Source organism: Myotis nattereri (assembly GCF_964212035.1).
Source record: "Myotis nattereri genome assembly, chromosome: 11".
In the NCBI taxonomy this organism is placed as follows: Eukaryota; Metazoa; Chordata; class Mammalia; order Chiroptera; family Vespertilionidae; genus Myotis; species Myotis nattereri.
This window is the reverse complement of record NC_138086.1, coordinates 47,319,295-47,337,992: the sequence shown is the minus strand read 5'-3', so window position 1 is coordinate 47,337,992 and position 18,698 is coordinate 47,319,295. Positions and strand designations below refer to the sequence as shown.

The 18,698-nt window shown below is 42.5% G+C and overlaps 1 protein-coding gene across 1 annotated transcript in view; it reads right to left on the bottom strand.

The window, feature by feature from the left end:
* Positions 1 to 18,681, bottom strand: part of ASB4 (ankyrin repeat and SOCS box containing 4) — a gene marked incomplete at its 3' end in the record, with an annotated part of 57,351 nt that extends 38,670 nt beyond the window's left edge. Inside the window, exons 1-2 of the mRNA XM_081102750.1 lie at positions 18,480 to 18,681; positions 7,142 to 7,441 (exon numbers count right to left, since the gene is read on the bottom strand). Coding sequence (XP_080958876.1) covers positions 7,142 to 7,441; positions 18,480 to 18,666 — 487 coding nt within the window. The 5' untranslated portion in view covers positions 18,667 to 18,681. The remainder of the gene's footprint in view (positions 1 to 7,141; positions 7,442 to 18,479) is intronic.
* Positions 18,682 to 18,698: the final 17 nt, after the last annotated feature.

Genomic DNA, 18,698 nt, shown 5'->3' with positions numbered 1-18,698 from the left:
TGGACATCATCCAGAACCACAGGAAGGCTGGCTGAGTGGAAATTCTACAACTAGAAGGAAAGAGAAAAGCACACTGAGACTCACAGGAGGTGCGGAAGTAAAGTGCAGAGGTACGGAGGCGCACGCGGAAAGGCTTGGCAACTGAGGACGCGGTTGTCTTTTTCAATCGGGAGGGAGACACAAGCTCCCAACTGCTCTGAACTCCAGTTCCAGGCGAGTCTCTGGGGACTCAGACTCATACGGGGAGAAACTGGACTGTCTGGCATCGGTCAGAGCTCGAGGGCAGCTTTCTCTCAGAGGTGCTTGCAGCAATTACCACGGGTCACTGAGACCCGGGGCCTCTTAGGTCAGGGCTGAGGATCAGCCATAGCTGTTTGCTCCGCCCTGTTGATTCCCTGAGCCCCTGTCCCACCCAAGCTATGCTCAGAAGCTTTTGCATATGAATGGTCTGTCCCTTTGCAATCTAAAATTACCTAACAAACTGCAGCTGGGTCAGAGAGACCCAGAACATCCAAAAGAAGGCCCAAGGCCCCACAGCAGCTTGCATTGCTTCACAACTGGGCCTCATCAGGGCACCTCCAAATCCCAAACAAAGAAGAGGAAGCTTCAGATCTCTCTGTAGCTCCTGCTGGGTGGCCTCAGGCAGTGGTTGACTTTGCACCTCCCTGGAGATCCAAGAGTCAGTGTACCAGTGGTCAGTGTCAGACCATATAAGATTACAACTCTTCACATCCATAAATGACACAATCAAGGGGCAGACTCAGTGAGCACCAAAGCCCCTCTGAAGCAAGTCCTGTTTCATAAGGGTGTCTCCTGCACAGCAGCTCTCCCACAAAATCACAGCTGGTCTGGAGGTCAATTCCTCCCAGTGACACCAATAGCAATCAAGTATAAACTACAACAAGACTGTGCTCACAGCCCATAAAGGGGTGCAACTAGAGCTCTCAGCTCAGGTGACTGGGGAGGCTGAGCCACTGGGCCCATAGAACACCTACTACACACGGCCATTCTACCAACTCAAGGAGACATAGCAGGTCTACCCAATACATAGAAACAAACACAGGGAAGCAGGCAAAATGTGGAGACAAAGAAACATGTCACAAATGAAAGAAATGGGAGAAGACAAACTACTAGATATAGAGTTCAAAACCATGGTTATAAGGTTACTCAATAATCTTCTAGAAACCTCCAAAAAAATGGAAAAGGACCAGTCAGAAATTAAGCATACACTGACTGAAATAAAGAATAATATACAGGGATTCAACAGTAAAGTAGAGGATCCTGAGAATCAAATCAATGATTTGAAAAATGAGGAAGCAAAAAACACTAGAAGAGCAAAAAGAAAAAAGAATCCAAAAATATGAAGATAGTGGAAAGAGCCCCTGGGACAACTTCAAGCATACCAACATTCGCATTGTGGGGGTGCCAGAAGAAGAGAGAGAGCAAGATATTGAAAATCTATTTGAAGAAATAATGACAGAAAACTTCCCCTACCTGGTGAAACAAATAGACTTACAAGTCCAGGAAGCACAGAGAATCCCAAACAAGAGGAATCCAAAGAGGACCACACCAAGACACATCATAATTAAAATGCCAAGGGCAAAAGATAAAGAGAGAATCTTAAAAGCAGCAAGAGAAAAACAGTTACCTACAAGGGAGTACTCATACAACTGTCAGCTTATTTCTCAACAGAAACTATGCATGCCAGAAAGAAGTGGCAAGAAATATTCAAAGTGATGAATAACAAGCACCTACAACCAAGATTACTCTACCCAGCAAAGCTATCATGTAGAATTGAAGGTCAGATAAAGAGCTTCACAGACAAGAAAAAGTTAAAGAATTTCATTACCACCAAAACAATATTATATGAAATGTTGCAAGGTATTCTTTAAGAAGAAGAAAAAGATAAAGACAAAAAATAGGAACAACAAAATGGCAACAAATACACACCTATCAGCAATTGAATGTAAAAATCAAAATAAATGAATAAGAAATCTAATGAACAGAAAAGAATAAGCTGGTCAATAAAATAGAATTAGAAGCATGGAAATGGAAGAGACTGACAATTCTCAGAGGGAAAGGGTGTGGGGTGGGGTTGGGAAGAGATTAAACAAAAATCTTATATGCATATATGCATTACCTATGGACACAGACAATAGGGTTGTGAAGACCTAGGGCAGGCAGGAATAGGGTGGAGGGGGGCAATGGAGGGAGAAAGAGGGACATCTATAATAATCTCAACAATAAAGACTTTTTTAAAAATGAAAAAGAGAGGAAGGGGATAGGGAGAGAGAGGGGGGGGGGAGGGAGAAACATGAATGTGAGAGAGAAACTTTGATTGGTTGTTTCCCACATGCACCCCAACTGGGAATCGAACCCACAGCCTGGGTATGTGCCCTAACCAGGAATTGAACTTGCCACTTTTTGGTGTGTGGGATGACACTCCCACCAACTGAACCACACACTGGCAAGGGCAATCATTCTATTCTTATGCTCACTTTTGCAGCCAAGCTTCTTGTAACAATTATTAACATATGCTGTCTCTAGTTTCTAATCTCCCATTTACACCTTATATCATGCTAATCTGGCTTTAATACCCACCATCTCATTAAAACTATTTTTGTCAGTGATCACTCTGTCATTTAATTTAATGAACATCTAATTAAACCTCTAAGTAGTTATCAGTATGGCTGACCACTCTCTCCTTCTGGAACTGCCTCTTTCGTAGTCTCTGTGATGCCAAAATATTCTTGGGCTTTCTCCAGTTTTATTTACCAATCCCTTTTATGTTCATTTCTTGGTTTCTCTCCATTCCATTAACATTTAAATGTAAGAATTTATCAGGTTTTGGTTCTAGGTTCTCTTTTCACTCTCTACAGTCTTTATCTACGTGATTTCATTGATTTCTTTAGCTTCAAATATAGTCTATAGGCCAACAATTTCTACACTGACAGCCTTAGTCCAGGGCTCTTTTCTGAAATCCATATTTTTATGTCAAGTGCATTTTTGACTTTTTAGTCACTTTGATGTCAAAGAGATCTGAAACTTCTCATGTTCAAAACTAATCTAGGAGGAGTCACTCCTAGATTAGAAGTGATTTTGAGAATTAGTATAAATCTACAGCAATCAAGTCAGGGGAGCATTATCCAGAAAACATTATATATATACTAGAGGCCTGGTGCACAAAAATGTGTGTACTTGAGGGGGACGGGGGGTCCCTCAGCCCGGCCTGTGCCCTCTTGCAGTCTGGGACCCCTCGGGAGATAACGACCTGCTGGCTTAGGCCTGCTCCCGGGTGGCAGAGGGCAGGCCCAATCCCTAGGTGCAGCCCCTGGTCAGGCTCAGAGCAGGGAGATTGGGAGGTTGTGATGCCACCCTCAGTCACACTCAGGGTAGGGCCGATTGGGGGGTTGGGGCACTGTCCCCTGTCACACTCAAGGCAGGGTCGATGGGGAGGTTGCGGCGCCACCCTCGGTCACGCACAGAGCAGGGCCAATCAGGGGGTTGGGGCACTGCCCCCTGTCACTCACAGAGCAGGGCCCATCAGGGGGGTTGAGGCTCTGTACCCTGTCACACACAGAGCAGGGCCCATCAGGGGGTTGGGGCACCGCCCTCTATCACCCACAGAGCAGGGCTGATCAGGGGGTTGGGGTGCCGCCACTGTCACACTCAGGGCAGGGCCGATGGGGAGGTTATGGCTCTACCCCGTCACACAAAGAGCAGGGCCCGTGGGGGGGGGGGGTTGGGGAGCTCCCCCCTATCAGGCACAGAGCAAGGCTGATCAGGGGGTTGGGGCACCTTCCCCTGTCACGAACAGAGCAGGGCAGATAGGGAGGTTGTGGCCAAAGAGCCGTATGTGGCTCGCGAGCCACAGTTTGCCGACCACGGCTCTAACCAACTGAGCTACCCGGTTAGGGCCAATTGACTTTTCATAAAGATAAAAGGCTAATTCAATGGTGAAAGAATTGACTTTTCAACAAATGATGTGTCAAAACAATTGGACATCTATATTAAAAAAAAACAACAAACACCCAAAAACAAAAAGAACCTCAACCTTTACCTTATACCAAATACAAAAAATAATAATAATAACTGAAAATGAATGAATCAAAGACCTAGAAGTAAAATCTGAAATTTTAAAACTTTAAGAAGAAAAAACAGGAGAAAAAATATTTATTTGGATTAGTCAAAAATTTCTTAGCTAGAACACAAAAAGCACAAACCATAAGAGGTAAAATGATCAACTGAATTTATCAAAATTAAATAGTTCTATTCTTTTAAAGATACTGGTAGGAAAATGAAAAGTCAAAAAATGAGCTTAAATATTTACATACAAACTACATATCTAATGAAGGGCTAGTATCCAAAATATGTAAATAACTCTCATAAATCAATAATAAGAAAATAACCATTTTTTTAAAAAAAGGAGCTACAGATATGAATAGACATTTCACCAAAATGAAAATGTACCTGGTAAATAAATACATGAAAACATATTCAATAGCTTTAGTCATTAGTGAAGTTCAAACTAAAATCATAATGACATACTATTATATACCTATTAGAATGACTAAAATAAAATTTTTAAAAATCTGACATTACCAAGTTCTGGCAAGGATGAAGAGCAACTGGAACTCACACATTGCTGGTGGGATTGAAAAATAGTAAAACTCTTTAGACAACAGTTTGGCACTTTCTTATAAATTTACCATATGATCCATCATCCCACTTCTAGGTACTTACCCAAAGAAATGCAAACATGTCCACATAAGAACCTGTGTGCAAATATTTATGTCAGCATTTTTTCAAAATTGCTTAAAACTGCCTAGCTAGTGTGGCTCAGTAGTTGAACATCGACCCATGAACAAGGAGGTCATGTTTCAATTCCAGGTCAGGACACATGCCCAGGTTGTACACTCCACCCTCAGTAGGGGGGGGGGGGGGGGTGCAGGAGGCAGCTGATCCATGATTCTCTCTCACTGATGTTTCTATCTCTCTCTCCCTCTCCCTTCCTTTCTCTGAAATCAATAAAAACTTTAAAATAAAATAAAAATTGCCCAAAACTAGAAGCAATACAAATGTCCTTCTTGTGAGTAAACTCTGTTATATTTACACCAGAAATTCTATTCAGCAATAAAAGTTCTAATTTACTGGTCAGTGCAACCACATCGATGAATCTCAGATGCATTATGCTAACTGGGAGAAACAAAACACAAAATGCTACATATTGTCTACCTTAATTTATATGACATTCTGAAAAAAGACAAAACTATAGAAACAGAAAACAGGTCAGTGGTCACTGGAGATGGGGTAAGAGTGAGGTGATTAATTACAAAGGGCATCAGGGAATTTTTTGAGATGATTGTGGTGATGTTTTCACTACTATATGTTTCTCAAAAATAGTGAATTTTACTGTATTGAAATTATGCTCATGGAAACTTGACTGAAAAAAAAAAAACTTATATAAAGATTTTCCCCATATACGTGCTTATTCCTCAAGTTTCCCCATTTTAAAGAAATGATATCGCTCTCCACCCAATTTTTGAAGCTAGAATCGTACAGTTATTTTCACAACTTCCTTTTCCTTCACTGATCACCCCCCAACTCATTTCTAATCCATCCCCAAATCACATCAATTCTGCTTGTAAAACATATTGCAAACCCATCTTCTAACCTTCCTATCCAAGTTTGCCATTCTCAACTACACTATTGCAATAGCTTCCCTGATGGTCTCCCGGCATCCATTCTTGGCGTCCTCCAACCTTATCCTATATAATAAAAGCCTAATATGCTAAGTGTCCAGTCATCCTGTTGACTGGTCGGCCATTCAACCAACCAAAGTGTAATATGCTAATGATACGCTAAGGACACTCAACTGCTCGCTATGACGTGCACTGATCACCAGGGGGCAGATGCTCTGACCAGTAGGTTAGTTTGCTGCTGGGGTCTGGCCTTTTGGGATTGGGTAAAATGGGGCAAGACATGCCCTGGAACCCTCCTGTGGTCCCTCCCCGGCCCCAATCGTACACCGGTGGGGTCTCTCATCCTGGCCTGTGCCCTCTTGCAATCCCGGACCCCTCAGGGGATGTCGGAGAGCTGGTTTCGGCCTGATCCTGCAGGCCACTCCCCTCAGGAGGGGACTGATTGGGCGCGAGCCCGTGTCCAGAATGAGCAAGAGTGGCAGGTAGGAGATACAGGCAGCATTGGACTGCAGGTTTCAGCCCAATCTGGGCAGGCCACCCCAAGGGACCCCATCTGTGCAATAATTCATGCACCGGGCCTTTACTTTCTACATAACTACAGAATGATGAATTTAAGTGAATATTAAACCATGTTATTTTCTTGCTTAGAACTCTTCAATGGCTCCATTTCTAATCCCCATACCTTGGCCTCCAGCAGGTCATATGTGGTCTAACAGATCCAATGTCATCTTGTACACTGCCTTCTACCCTCTTGTCCTCCCACCCCAACCCCATAACCATGATACTCTGGCCTCACTGGCCTTCTTACATTTGTTGAATATTCCAAGTTTTTTGCTCTCCTAGAAACTTTACACATACTATTTTCCAGACCTAGACTCTTCTTCTTGGATCCATTTCCTTTTAATGGCTAGCTATTTCTCATTATAAAGGTTCAGCTTACATATAATATCTTCAGAAAAGTCTTAAACATTTTGTAATAGTTCCTGCATGACATTCTCTTTCATAGTGCCTATTTTGCTCTTTTCCCAATTGATAATTTTATATTTATGATTTTATTTTTAACATTTATATCACCTACTAGAACCAGAATATAAGCTCCTTAAAGGCAGAAACTATTTTTTCTTTTTCATTTACTTAGCACATTACCTGATATATCATAGGAGCTAAATAAATACTTTTGTAAGTTAACAAGCCTCCAACAATTAAAAAAAAAGATTCCAATGAGATAATCAGTGAATGTCCAGCACCAACATAACATTATCCATCTGTCTGTCTGTCTGTCTGTCTGTCTGTCTATCTATGTATTTTTAGGGGCCCCTGACTTACGCTTAATGTATGGATATACCTATTACATTGTCTAAGATAAAGACAGGATCACCAAGTTTCAAATCCATGAATGTGCAAATAGATGACAATGCCAGCCACCCAGAAAGGCTTACCTCTCCAAACCAATTGCTTGGCACAGAGAATGGAGCTTGGAGTTGTACAAAAGTGTAAAGCTGTGTGTCCACTTAAGGAGTAGCTATTGAGCTTGGCTCCATGGTCACAAAGGATCTTAACACAATCCAAGTTGGCCATTTCACAAGCCACATGAAGAGGAGTTTTCCCATTGGGTCTACAGTTGATTGTAGCATTGTGGTCCAGTAGTACCAAAAGACATTCCACGTGACCAAACAAGACAGAGAGATGCAGGCCTGTTGCCCAAGAAGACTTTAACTTATAACTAGGCAACCAATAACCTGAAAAAGAAAGGGGAAGAAAGTTTAGCTTCTTGGCCTAGGATTTCCCCATGTTTTATGAGGATTTTTAGAGTATTTTACTTTGGTCACATTTATAAAATTGGGGCAGGGAGATGATTCAGAAGTTGTAAACTAGTAAATAATGGGTCTACAAATGCTTAGTTAAGTGTCATATTTGGATGTACAAAGGGGGACAGGTGCTCTTGAGTTCTTACTATTTCTACCAGCCTCTATTATTTTGTTCTTTTACTTACTTTACCTTCCTAGTGCTCCCAGGCATTTGAGTTTGAGACCTTCATTTTTGTGATTGCATTTTATTTTATACTAGGGGCCTAGTGCATGAATTCGTGAACCTTGAAAGGACCTGTGGGCTGTGAGGCTGCAGTGGACACAGGGGCGGGTCTCAGCCCATCCTCCATGACCCTGCCTCGCCCCTCCCACTGCAGCTACCAGTCTCCTGTCTGCTGGCAGCCCTGCTCCCACCGCATCCGCTCCCATGTGCTGATAGTGCTGGCCCCACTTGTACCTGCTGACGGTGCAGAGCAATTGGGACAGGCACCAGCAGCAGGTGCAAGCAGCAGCTACCAGCCCCAATCACCCCTCAGGAGCATGGGGAGGTGGAGAAGCCCTCAGGGGTAATCAGGGCTGGTAGCTGAGGCTCGCATCCACTGATGGCGCTGAGTGATCGGGGCCGGCGCCGGGCGCTGGCAGCGGGTGTGAGGTGTGAGTGGGCCTGGTGCCTGCAGCAGTTGCGAGCACTGGGTGGGACCATGGCACACAGGAGCAAAGAATTTTCACTAACCACCAGAGGCTGGCTCCAATGATGGTGACCAGAGCCCCGCCTTGGTCTGGTGCCCCCACTCACCTGCTCTAACATCCTGCTGCAGCCAATGCCCGCTTTGTTCCACGCTTTGCTGCCTGCTGCCAACACCTATCAAGTTCTGTGCACGCCTCCTGGTGGTCAGGGCACATTATAGCGACCAGTCGTTTGGTTGTTCAGTTGTTCTGCTGCTCAGTCTATATGCATATTAGCCTTCTATCATATAGGATTTAGCCTTTTATTATATAGGATGGTAAGTTACACAAGACTCATCTATATATAATATAAAAAGCCCTAATATGCAAATAGACCGAACGGTGGAACAACTGAACAACCAGTCGCTATGATGTGCTCTGACCACAGGGGGCACATGTGAACATTGTGGGTGTTGGCAGCAGGCGGCAGAGCGTGGAACATGGCGGGCATCGGCTGCGGCAGGATGGTGGAACAGGTGAGCGGGAGTGCCAGATCAAGGTGGGGCGCAGGTCGCTGTCATTGGGGCAAGCCTCTGAGGGGCGATGAGGGCCCAGCCACAGCTTGCACCTACTGATGGCGTCGGTCACGTTTGCATCCGCTGCTGGCATCGGCCCCAATCACTCAATGCCAAAATTCTTTGCTCCCGTGCATTATGGTGCCGCCGGGCGCTTGCACCTGCTGCCAGTGCCGGCTCCTCCCCCACCTGCTGCTGGCACTGGAGCCACTGTTCGCATCTGCTGCTGGCGCCTAGCGCCAGCCCCAATCGCTTGGCACCATCAGTGGGTGTGAACAGTGGCTGCTGGCCCCAATCGCCCCTCAGGGCTTCTCTACCTCCCCCTGCTCCTGAGGAGCGATCAGGGCCCAGCCACAGCTTGCACCCACTAATGGCATTGGCCACGTTCGCATCTGCTGCTGGCATCGGCCCCAATCACTCTATGCCATTAGCGGGTATGAGTGGGGCTGGCACTGTCAGCGCATGGGAGTGGCAGCAGCGGGAGCAGTCTGTTGGCAAACAGGAGACCCGGGCAGTGGCAGGGCAAGAAGGATGGGCCAAGACCCACCCCTGTGCCCACTGCAGCCTCATGGCCCACAGTTCCTTCCAAGGTGCATGAATTCATGCACTGGGCCCCTAGTATTTAAGAATTTTTAAGATCCCAATCATTGTCTTGAATGATGTCAAAGATTTAATTACAAGCTTAAAAGTTTTATTCCACCACAGCTCTTTTCCAAATAGTGGTGGCTGTTCTTGTCAGTCTAAGGTGTGAAAGTATTTGATGTTTTTACAAAATTTGTCACACTGAGATTTTATTTGCCTGTTTGTCAGTTTACACAATACCTTTTTCCAAAGAAGAATTTAAGGCAACTCACAAATTTTACACTAAAATTTTTAATAACCTAGAAAATAAGTGCAAAAAAATAAGGTAAGAACATAAAAAGAGGTCAAGGGTAAGATAAGTACACAAAATTCACACCATATCTAAACACTAGAACTGCATTGCAAGTTTGCCTTTGAACTTCCTGGAAGGAAATAAACAGGAAAACCTATGCTATGCAGTTAACTATGCCCACAAACTATATACAAATTAACTGGTCAGGAGGAAGACAGTAGTTCCTAGAAGTGAGATCTTAGATAAATTTTTCCCATTAGTTGGGAATGTTTTTCTCTCTTTCTCTCTCTTTTTCTCTCTCCTTTTCCCCTCTGACCTCTGACTTCTGAACACTGGGCTAGTTCTTTTTATCTAAGGCTCCAACATTGCCATATTTGACAAGCTATAACAATAACTTCATGAACCTTCTTTCAATGTCAATACCTAGAGCCATGGCATTAAGCTCACTATGAGTAGGGACTGAAAATAGGTACAGAAAGATGAAATATAGATGGCGAGATGAGGATGCAGAGACAACTCAACAGCAGAGAAGAGAGTCTAGGGCTGAAGCAACAAAATATATTTTTAAATGTCTTTTTATTGATGAGAGAGAGAGAGAGAGAGAGAGAGAGAGAGAGAGAGAGAGAGAGAAAGGCAAACAGGGAGAGAGAGAAGAACATTGATTTGTTCCATTTATTTATGCATACATTGGTTGATTCTTGTATGTGCCCAGACCAGGGATTGAACCTGCATATTGGGATGATGCTCTAACCTACTAGCTACCCAGCCATGGCTCAAAATACAGTTTAACATGGATAAATCAGAAGTTTGCTTTCAGGTTACAAAAATTCCACTATATACATACTAGGTAAGCAGAATATGATTTAATAGTAATTTATTTGAGGAAAGGCCTGTGGATTTGAGTTGACAGTAATCTCAAAATGAGCCAACAGGGGAATGGAGCTGCCAAAAAGTTAATACAATCGTAAGTTTCATAAATGAAAGTGCAGGGCCCAGAACAAGTGAAGTAAAGTTGTATTCTTCCCTGATTAGAATGAGGTCAGAATAAATCTAGAATATTGTGATATTTCTGAGCATCTGGGGGCACTCAGAGGATGGAGACCAGGGGATCAAGTATTAAATTCTCTCATTTCAGTGAAAAACACTACATATGTGCTCCTCCTGGGTATTTATCCTACAAGTATAATCACTCAAGTGTGAAATGTGAAACTCTTTGTGAAGGGTATGAAGTTCCAGGAGTTATGAATCCTGGCTGCCTGGCCTATGGACAAAAACATACACTATCACATGCACTACACTACAGCATTGTTATTGATGGCTAAGGATTACAAACAACCTCAGTGTATATAAATTATGGTACATCCATACAATCTAATACTACAGAGCCATTGCAAAGAAGGGGGCACTTCTGTGTGTACTGATATGGAAGAATCTCAAGATATAGTACTGAGAGAGAGAGAGAGGCAGGAACCTGAACAGTGTGTATAATATGCTATCATATGTGTACATATTTATAAACACCTAGAACAAGAGACTGGTTACAGTGGTGGTCTCTAAGAACTGGGGGCCAGGGAACTAGGCCATTGATTTCCTTGTCCTTGAATGCCCTCTTTGAACTTTTAAATTTAGTGCCTTGTGGATGTATTCTTACTTATAAAAATAAATAAACTATTGTCTCCCTATCCAAAGGGGGAAATACTTTAGTTTAAAAAGGCCATTTAGAGGGTCATGCATAATGCTCATTAATTCTGAAGTAATGAAGGAGCCCAAACCAAAGTTTATTTTTCTGCAGCCCACCTTCTAATGCACACACACAAACACACACACACACACACACATACACACTTTAATCCCTTTTTCATCCCATCAGAATTTTAGGGCCATTTTACTTTCTCTTCTTCCCAAATCTTCCATTATTTTAATCTGCTCTTTAAAAAGAAATACAAAGTTAATTCACACTAAGTATAATGAACTGAGGATGATTTGAAGTGTGACCCTCTTAGGATTATCTGAATTTGGGTAGAAATCTGTATTCGACAAATAGAATTAAGTTCTAAGATACTAATTTGAGATTATTGATGCTGAGAAGGGAAAGTATTTGGTGATACGGACTTTCCCTGGCAGAGACAAATAGTATCAGATAGCTGGGGAGTGCCAGTCCTGTGCCTGTAATGTGTGTGCACGCGCGTGTGCGCATGCGCATGCATGTGTGTGTGTGTCTGTGTGTGTGCATGCATGCGTGCGTGTGTGTGTGTAAATAAATATGCACACATAATCTAGGTGTATATATCCATTTATACATCTTTATGTAACTGTGTACATTGCATCTGTGTTCCAAACAGAGTTGTTAAACTAGATGGTATGCAACCTACTTTTGATAATGAATGAATCACATTTGACATTAATACTCCATCAGTCATTTTCATACCCAAACTTCCTCAACAAGCAATTTGCAAAGGCAGTCTTTTCTAACTGTCTTGGAGAGAAGCTGGTTCCAGATCTGAAGCCTGGGGTGTGTTTTGCCTGCCGATTAGCAGCAAAGATTAAACAGCCCTATGCAGCGGCTGATTGGAAATTCACGCCTGCCTCTGCAATGGGAAGAAAAATGAGCCCTGAAAGGAAGCAGCAGAGAGCTGATTAAGAAAACACCATTGTGGTGTAAAATCAAAGACACACAGAATGTTAGCGCTGGAGGGAAGATTATCCAGTCCGAGTCTTTCATTTTCCAGATGAGAAAACTGCCACTTTCGCAGACTGCCGGAGCCATAAGTCTCCTGCCTCAGTCCAAGCTAATGGACTCAGGATATCTGCAGTGCAGGGTTTCCATCTGTCTTTGTCTTTGTGGAAGCAGAATAGGTTCAGCGCCAAGCCTGCTTCACAAATCACCAGGAAGGAAAGAAGATCCCAGATTCATCTATAACATGTCACATCTCTGGTTTGGAAATGCCTTTGCTTGTTGATTTCTTTCTCCCTCTTAAATTCCCAATAGCACCTAGAGACTCTATCCTGCCCGTGTATTACATGCATCCATCATCCGTGGCCTCTCCGTCAGTGGCATCTTCGCCGCCTATAATAATTAACCAGTACATTGGGCTGGGACAGCCTTAGGTCCTGGAATTCAGCCGACTCCCTGCATGGAATTGTGCACCTCCCCTAGATGGGGATGTGTGTAGCTGGGTGGTGCCCCTGGTGGAAGAAATAGGAAGAGGACCGACTGGGGGAGACGATCAAGGTCTCCTGGAGCGCATCTTGGAGCTGGGTTGCAGAACTTTGGTGGTGGTGTGAGGGGAGGGTGTTCTGGATAATTCAACTCTGAGCACAGCAGAAAAGCCTGCTGCAGACAGAGGCAGCCCATAGCCAAGAGGCCACCCAAATACAATCACCACCTTAAAATGAGGCTGAGGCCACAGGTCTCTGTGTACAACCGTGTCCTTTCCACCACACCTGCCCGCACGGAGGATCAAACCTGAGGCAAAGCCATCTTCAAAAATGCACAGTCATGCAGCGCCTATGAACGTACTGGTGTCCATGTTGCTATGTCAAGAGATCTGAATTTGTCCTCCAAAATACAATCACCCACAGGCACAGCCTGAGAGAAATATGGTGAACCAGGCAGATTCATTTTTCACTCCCTCCCTTGTTTCCACAGCAGGATGGTCCCAGGACTTGAGAACCTAGAATGTGATTTATTTTTAGTGTTTGTCTTGGAAAGAGCCCCTCTGCTCACCTCTGCAGGTGCCAGGCTGCCGTTTGATTATGTGCTCAGACGGCAGGAAGGACAGGGTGGAACAGAACCTGGGAACAAAGCTGCTGGGGGCAGTGAAGAAGCTGCTGCCTCCCCCAAATGTCAACCACACATGCGCGCGGGCCCCAGGTCTGCCATCAGTGGCTGCTCCTGGCAGAAGACCTCTGCTTTTGTAAGGAGCTTAACTGAGGATACTAGGGCACAGGTTCCTTCTCCTCTGCAAAAACCCCACAGGGAACTTCAAATCCAGGCCACGGCCATGTGGATTTAAAGTGTCTAGTTCCTTTTACCTTTCCCCAGACCATGACATGTTATCAGTGTCTGAAATTCCCCTTCTTAATCTCAGAGATTATCAGCAAGCACAGGATTTAGAGAGGGTCTTGCCAGAGCCTCCACTTTACAAATAGGATGATATATTTTTTTTCCCTTCTCTTTTTATTATTCCTCATCTGAGGATTTTTTTTTTCTTCCTTTTTAGATAGAGTGGAAGGGAGGGAGGGAAGGGGAGAGAGAGAAGCATCAATGTGAGAGAGACACAGGGATTGGTTGCCTCCCACAAGCATCTCGACTGGGGCTGGGGATCTAACCTGCAACCCAGGTACATGTCCTTAACCGGGAATCGAGCCCGAGACCCTTCAGTACGCAGGCCAACACTCGAACCACTGAGCAACACAGGCCAGGGCTAGGATAATATCTTGTACGGATTACGTAGCATAAAGTCCGTATGTTTGAGTAACTAACAAACAGAGGCCAACTCACATTCTGGTTTCCCCAAATTTTAACTAGCCTTCGCTTATCTGAAGGCAACATTCAATTCACTTCAAAACCAATGTCACTTTAGGTGACAGTTCTGAAGGAATGTTAGAAGTTTGACCCCAACAAAAATGTGCAGACTAATCCCGTGTGTGTTTAGTTTAAATCAGAAACCAAAGAGAGCTGCCGGCGTAGCTGAGTAGGCCCCGGGCTCAGGAAACCTGGCAAGGAGCAGAGGGGTTGAGCCATCCTCGGGGAGAAGACTTGATCCTGCTGCAGGGTTGGGGGATGCACACACCTCGGGTAAACCTTCGGCTAAGCCTGAGCCCTGCAACAGTTACCAGCTCTGATGTTATCTGAGTCCAAAGAGCCCACACCCGAGAAGCTGCCGCTGTTACAGCCAAAGATTACATGCCTTGCTCGTGGCTGGATTAGCAGACATTTGCTCCAACTGTGTCCATGTATTTACACAGTCCTGAAGGATTAGAGACCGCAGCACAAGTCTTGGCTATTTGTTAATAGCTAATATTTTCGGGATAAATTTCAGAGTTTTCCCAGGAGAGAGAGAAGGGGAAAAAGTAAGCTTGACATGTAAAATTGAAAAGAGAAAAATTTGAACACCAAGGAATTGGAAAGGAACCCCACAAGGGTCATAGGAGAGCTGGAGAGTGAATTTCTGGCAAACAGGAAAATTAGGTGAAAAAGAGATTATTCATGAAGAGAGTGAAAATAAGAGTGTTTAAGATATTTGGAGGGCAGGTGCTACTTAGTAAAGTAGATAGAGTACCCGCCAGAAAATTTTCCAGTGAAATCATTCATTGGTTATTTTAATTAAAAATATCACTACCAACCAAAGAACCTGTGGCTAAGGCCATAAACAGAGGACTTGACTGCATTATACTGATTAATAAAAGGACTCTGGTTAACCTTGCTAACCAGGGAATTTCATCCAAACAGATACGGATGATATTCTGTCTGGATCATATATAAGCCAGGACTCAAACATCTGAGGGAGAACTGAGATGTGGAGTTGGGAAAACCTTTGGGAACAGTGCTATGGATGTTCATGTCTCCACTATTCTGAGAAGCAATCTGAACAGCTTTGAGTTTTCTTAGAGAACCAGCTTTTACACTGTATACTGTGTTCTTGGCATATAATAAACTTTATATCATTGACATGCCTGGGCTATTCAGCTATTTATTGCATTTAGAAGTTAAAAAAAGTTGTTCACGTGTTTAACTTTTCTTCCCATTTTAAAGCGATCGTCTGGGAGATGTCATTTTGCTTACTGGTGTTTGCTTTCAAGACCCATATCTCTGCCCTTCTCGAGGACATATCTCAAATGCCAACCAAAATGTTTTTCAATGTTTGCTTTACAAAGTGCGAGAGAAGTTTTTTAAATTAATAAAACATGACTTCATCTGAAGATTGAATTATGAGGTTTAAAAATAACTTGACCCAATAAAATGAGATCTAACTTTAAGAATCATGAGTAGGTGCTGGGGTTAGGCATGTCCCACAGTGTGAGCCTGAGCTCTGGACGCTGGCTTCTAAGTCTGTTCTCTATCACAGGGGAAATAGAAGCTCCTCAATGAGATGGGGAAGCAGAAGTGAATTTTCTATATTTGCTCAGGAAGTCAACTTTTGATTGCTGGTGTACCAATTAGATTGCAGATTTGGGGGAGCAATGTTCACATCGCAAGTTGATTTCTTTGCCAATAGAATTCTGAGCTGCTTTTCCAAAAATTATAACCTCATCTTCATACTGGCTTTAGACATACTATCTTTAGGGGAGAAATATGGTCACTCTTAGAAATCCTGTGAAAAGTGCTATGATATGTCCTAGAAAAAATAAACACGGTTTGGGATTAATTGTGCCACTGTTGATTTTCCACAGGACAATCGAATGGTGAAGATAGATTACATTATTCATGACACAAGCAAATTTAGAGGTAGCATGATATCTGTTATAGGTTGTACACATTGTCTTGCTTACTAAGACAGAAATAACAAGCCTGAAGGAAGATTCTCACACTTTAAAAGTAAACAAGTCATGTTCAGCTTCTTCACCTGGATGCTGGTTACATAGGATTGTTTATTTTGTGAAAATTGGTTGCACTCTTCTGATTTGTATACTTTCAGCATAGAGCTTTCCAAAGTGCTTTAAAAAAGTCAAAAACAATTCCACGTCCAGAAGTCTCCTGTGATTTAATAAAGCCTCACAAACTTGAATCTAGCACAGAAAAAGGTCTCATTAGAATTATTCAGAAAGGAACTAACTAACTAACTAACTAACTGACCCGTGCAGCCTGCTCAGCTGTTCCCTAGGAATGCCTCTGTGGCTTTAAGAAATTGATACAGCCACTTAGGTCTATTTTGCTTGGCTAGCAACTGGGATTCTATTTATCACTTCACCATGACTAAAATATTAAAAGATTTGATAATTAGGCTGGAAGAGGTGTGAAAAAGTTTGAGGAAACTATGAAAAAAAGGAGGCTTTAACTCAGGTTTCAGATTGCATATTCTTATACCCACATTCATATCCAACAGAGAGTGAGTATATTGCTTTCTATACACACACAGACACATACAATTTCCTGCATCAACCCTGAAGATATGACCATAAATCCTATTATTTCTGTGCATACATCCATCTGGCATGCATAAGAACAGCAGAACTGTTCCTTTCCTTTCCCAGAGGGTGTAATTTGCTATCTCCCTAATTGAAAGCCACATCACATAGTCCTAACACTATGAAAATACCCATTAGCATGAATGAAAATGTTTGCTCTGTGAGGACCACAGGAGTCGGCTCACACTGACAGAAAGAATTTAAAATTCTTCTCATTTAGGGGGGATGACACCTTTGAAAGCAAGAGAAACAGCACCTTTCTTCCCTGGAGCCTGCCCCTAAAACTTCCTTTCTCAACCTCAGAACCTCCGCATGCTCAGGAGATGAGAAAAGGCAGTCTTCACAACTCAGGGTCAGACAAATTGCCCACTGACTTAGACCCAAGTTATTTTACACTGGGCCCTATTGTAATTTAAAAACAAACAAACAAACTCTTAAACATGTATTGAGCATTCAGATTGTCTTTTCACGGAACAAATCCATGTGAGGAAAGTAACCTCATTTTATAGTATCCTCTCTTTCTGTTTAACAGAACCCCCCATCAACTACTTTTTTAAAAATAGACCTCATTTTTATCTTACAATCAAATAGCAATGTTAATTGATTATAAAGCCTTCAAGTATAAATTATAAACTGGCCTCAGCTATTCTACCCTTCAGAACTCATAATCAGAGTATAGTAAATTAATGTAGAACTATACACCCTTAGCATTAGTTGCTGGAAATTGGTGGTGCTAATGATTTATATATGCATGGAACGTATTTTAAACATGAACAAAGAATGGGTGTCTCTCTCTAAATGCCACATACAAGACCTTATCTATTTTATTAAACAGAAGTGATGTTGAACATGGTGTTTGTTTGCAGTCCGCTCACCAGATGGCCTCGCTACTCAAGTTCCCCCATAACTAGCTGATTTGGGAAATCAGAAGCTGTACTCTTCTAATTTATTTCTGATTCATTAACCATGAGTTCCAGAAAGTCCCTTGATTAAAAAACAATCAGTTCTGATTTTTTGTTGTCCTTAGTTCTTCAGAACAGATAATCTGTATTAAGTATATCTACAATTTTGATCTATTATTCAAGGAAAAAAGTTAACTTTTTTTTTTCTGGTTCAGCTTTCCTGACTAAACTGAAAACTCATTAAAATGATGAGAACCATCAAGATGCATCAAGGCACAACCTTATGCATTCATTAACTCGCCAAATGGGAGCAAAATCCTCTTATTGGTAGAGAGGGACATAGAGATGACATATCTTTAAGTGCCTGTGTTAAAAGAGACTTATCTGCCTGTCCCTAAGCCACTCATACCAACTGAGCAGTCTCTTTAGCCATAACCTAGAGATGTTTTCTTTATTCTATGTCATTATAGGCAAAATAAAAGTTAGAAATAGAAGGAAAATGCATTACTCAATATGATTGGCTAGGATTTCAAATTCCAAATATAAGGATAGAGAAAGAAAAAAAGAGAGACCACAATTTTTTTAAAGAAATATATATATATATATATATATATATATATATTCATGCCGCAATCTAGTTTAAAGAGAAAGAAAAGATTAAATTAGGAATATTTTTAAAATATATACTTAAAGAAACAATAGTCATTGATTGAGAGTGGGCGACTGACGCTGTGCATTTAAAAACTCCATCTTCTATTGATTTCACCAATTACACCTAAAACTTTTACCAATTAATTACCAATTACACCTATAATTTTTACCTTGTTTATAAGATGCCAAAACCATATTCTGATCTTCAACTTCAAAAACTGTGTCCACATCTATTTGCCTTTGGATTAAAATGGCCTTCAATTTTCCGAAGTCATTTGACTTTAGAGCCTCCAGGAAATTTCTCTTAGCTAGCTTGGCAGCTGCGGGTGTACTGACAGGGAGAGCAGTGCCGTCCATCCCTCCTCTTCCTCGGGAAGCTTTGCTGTGAT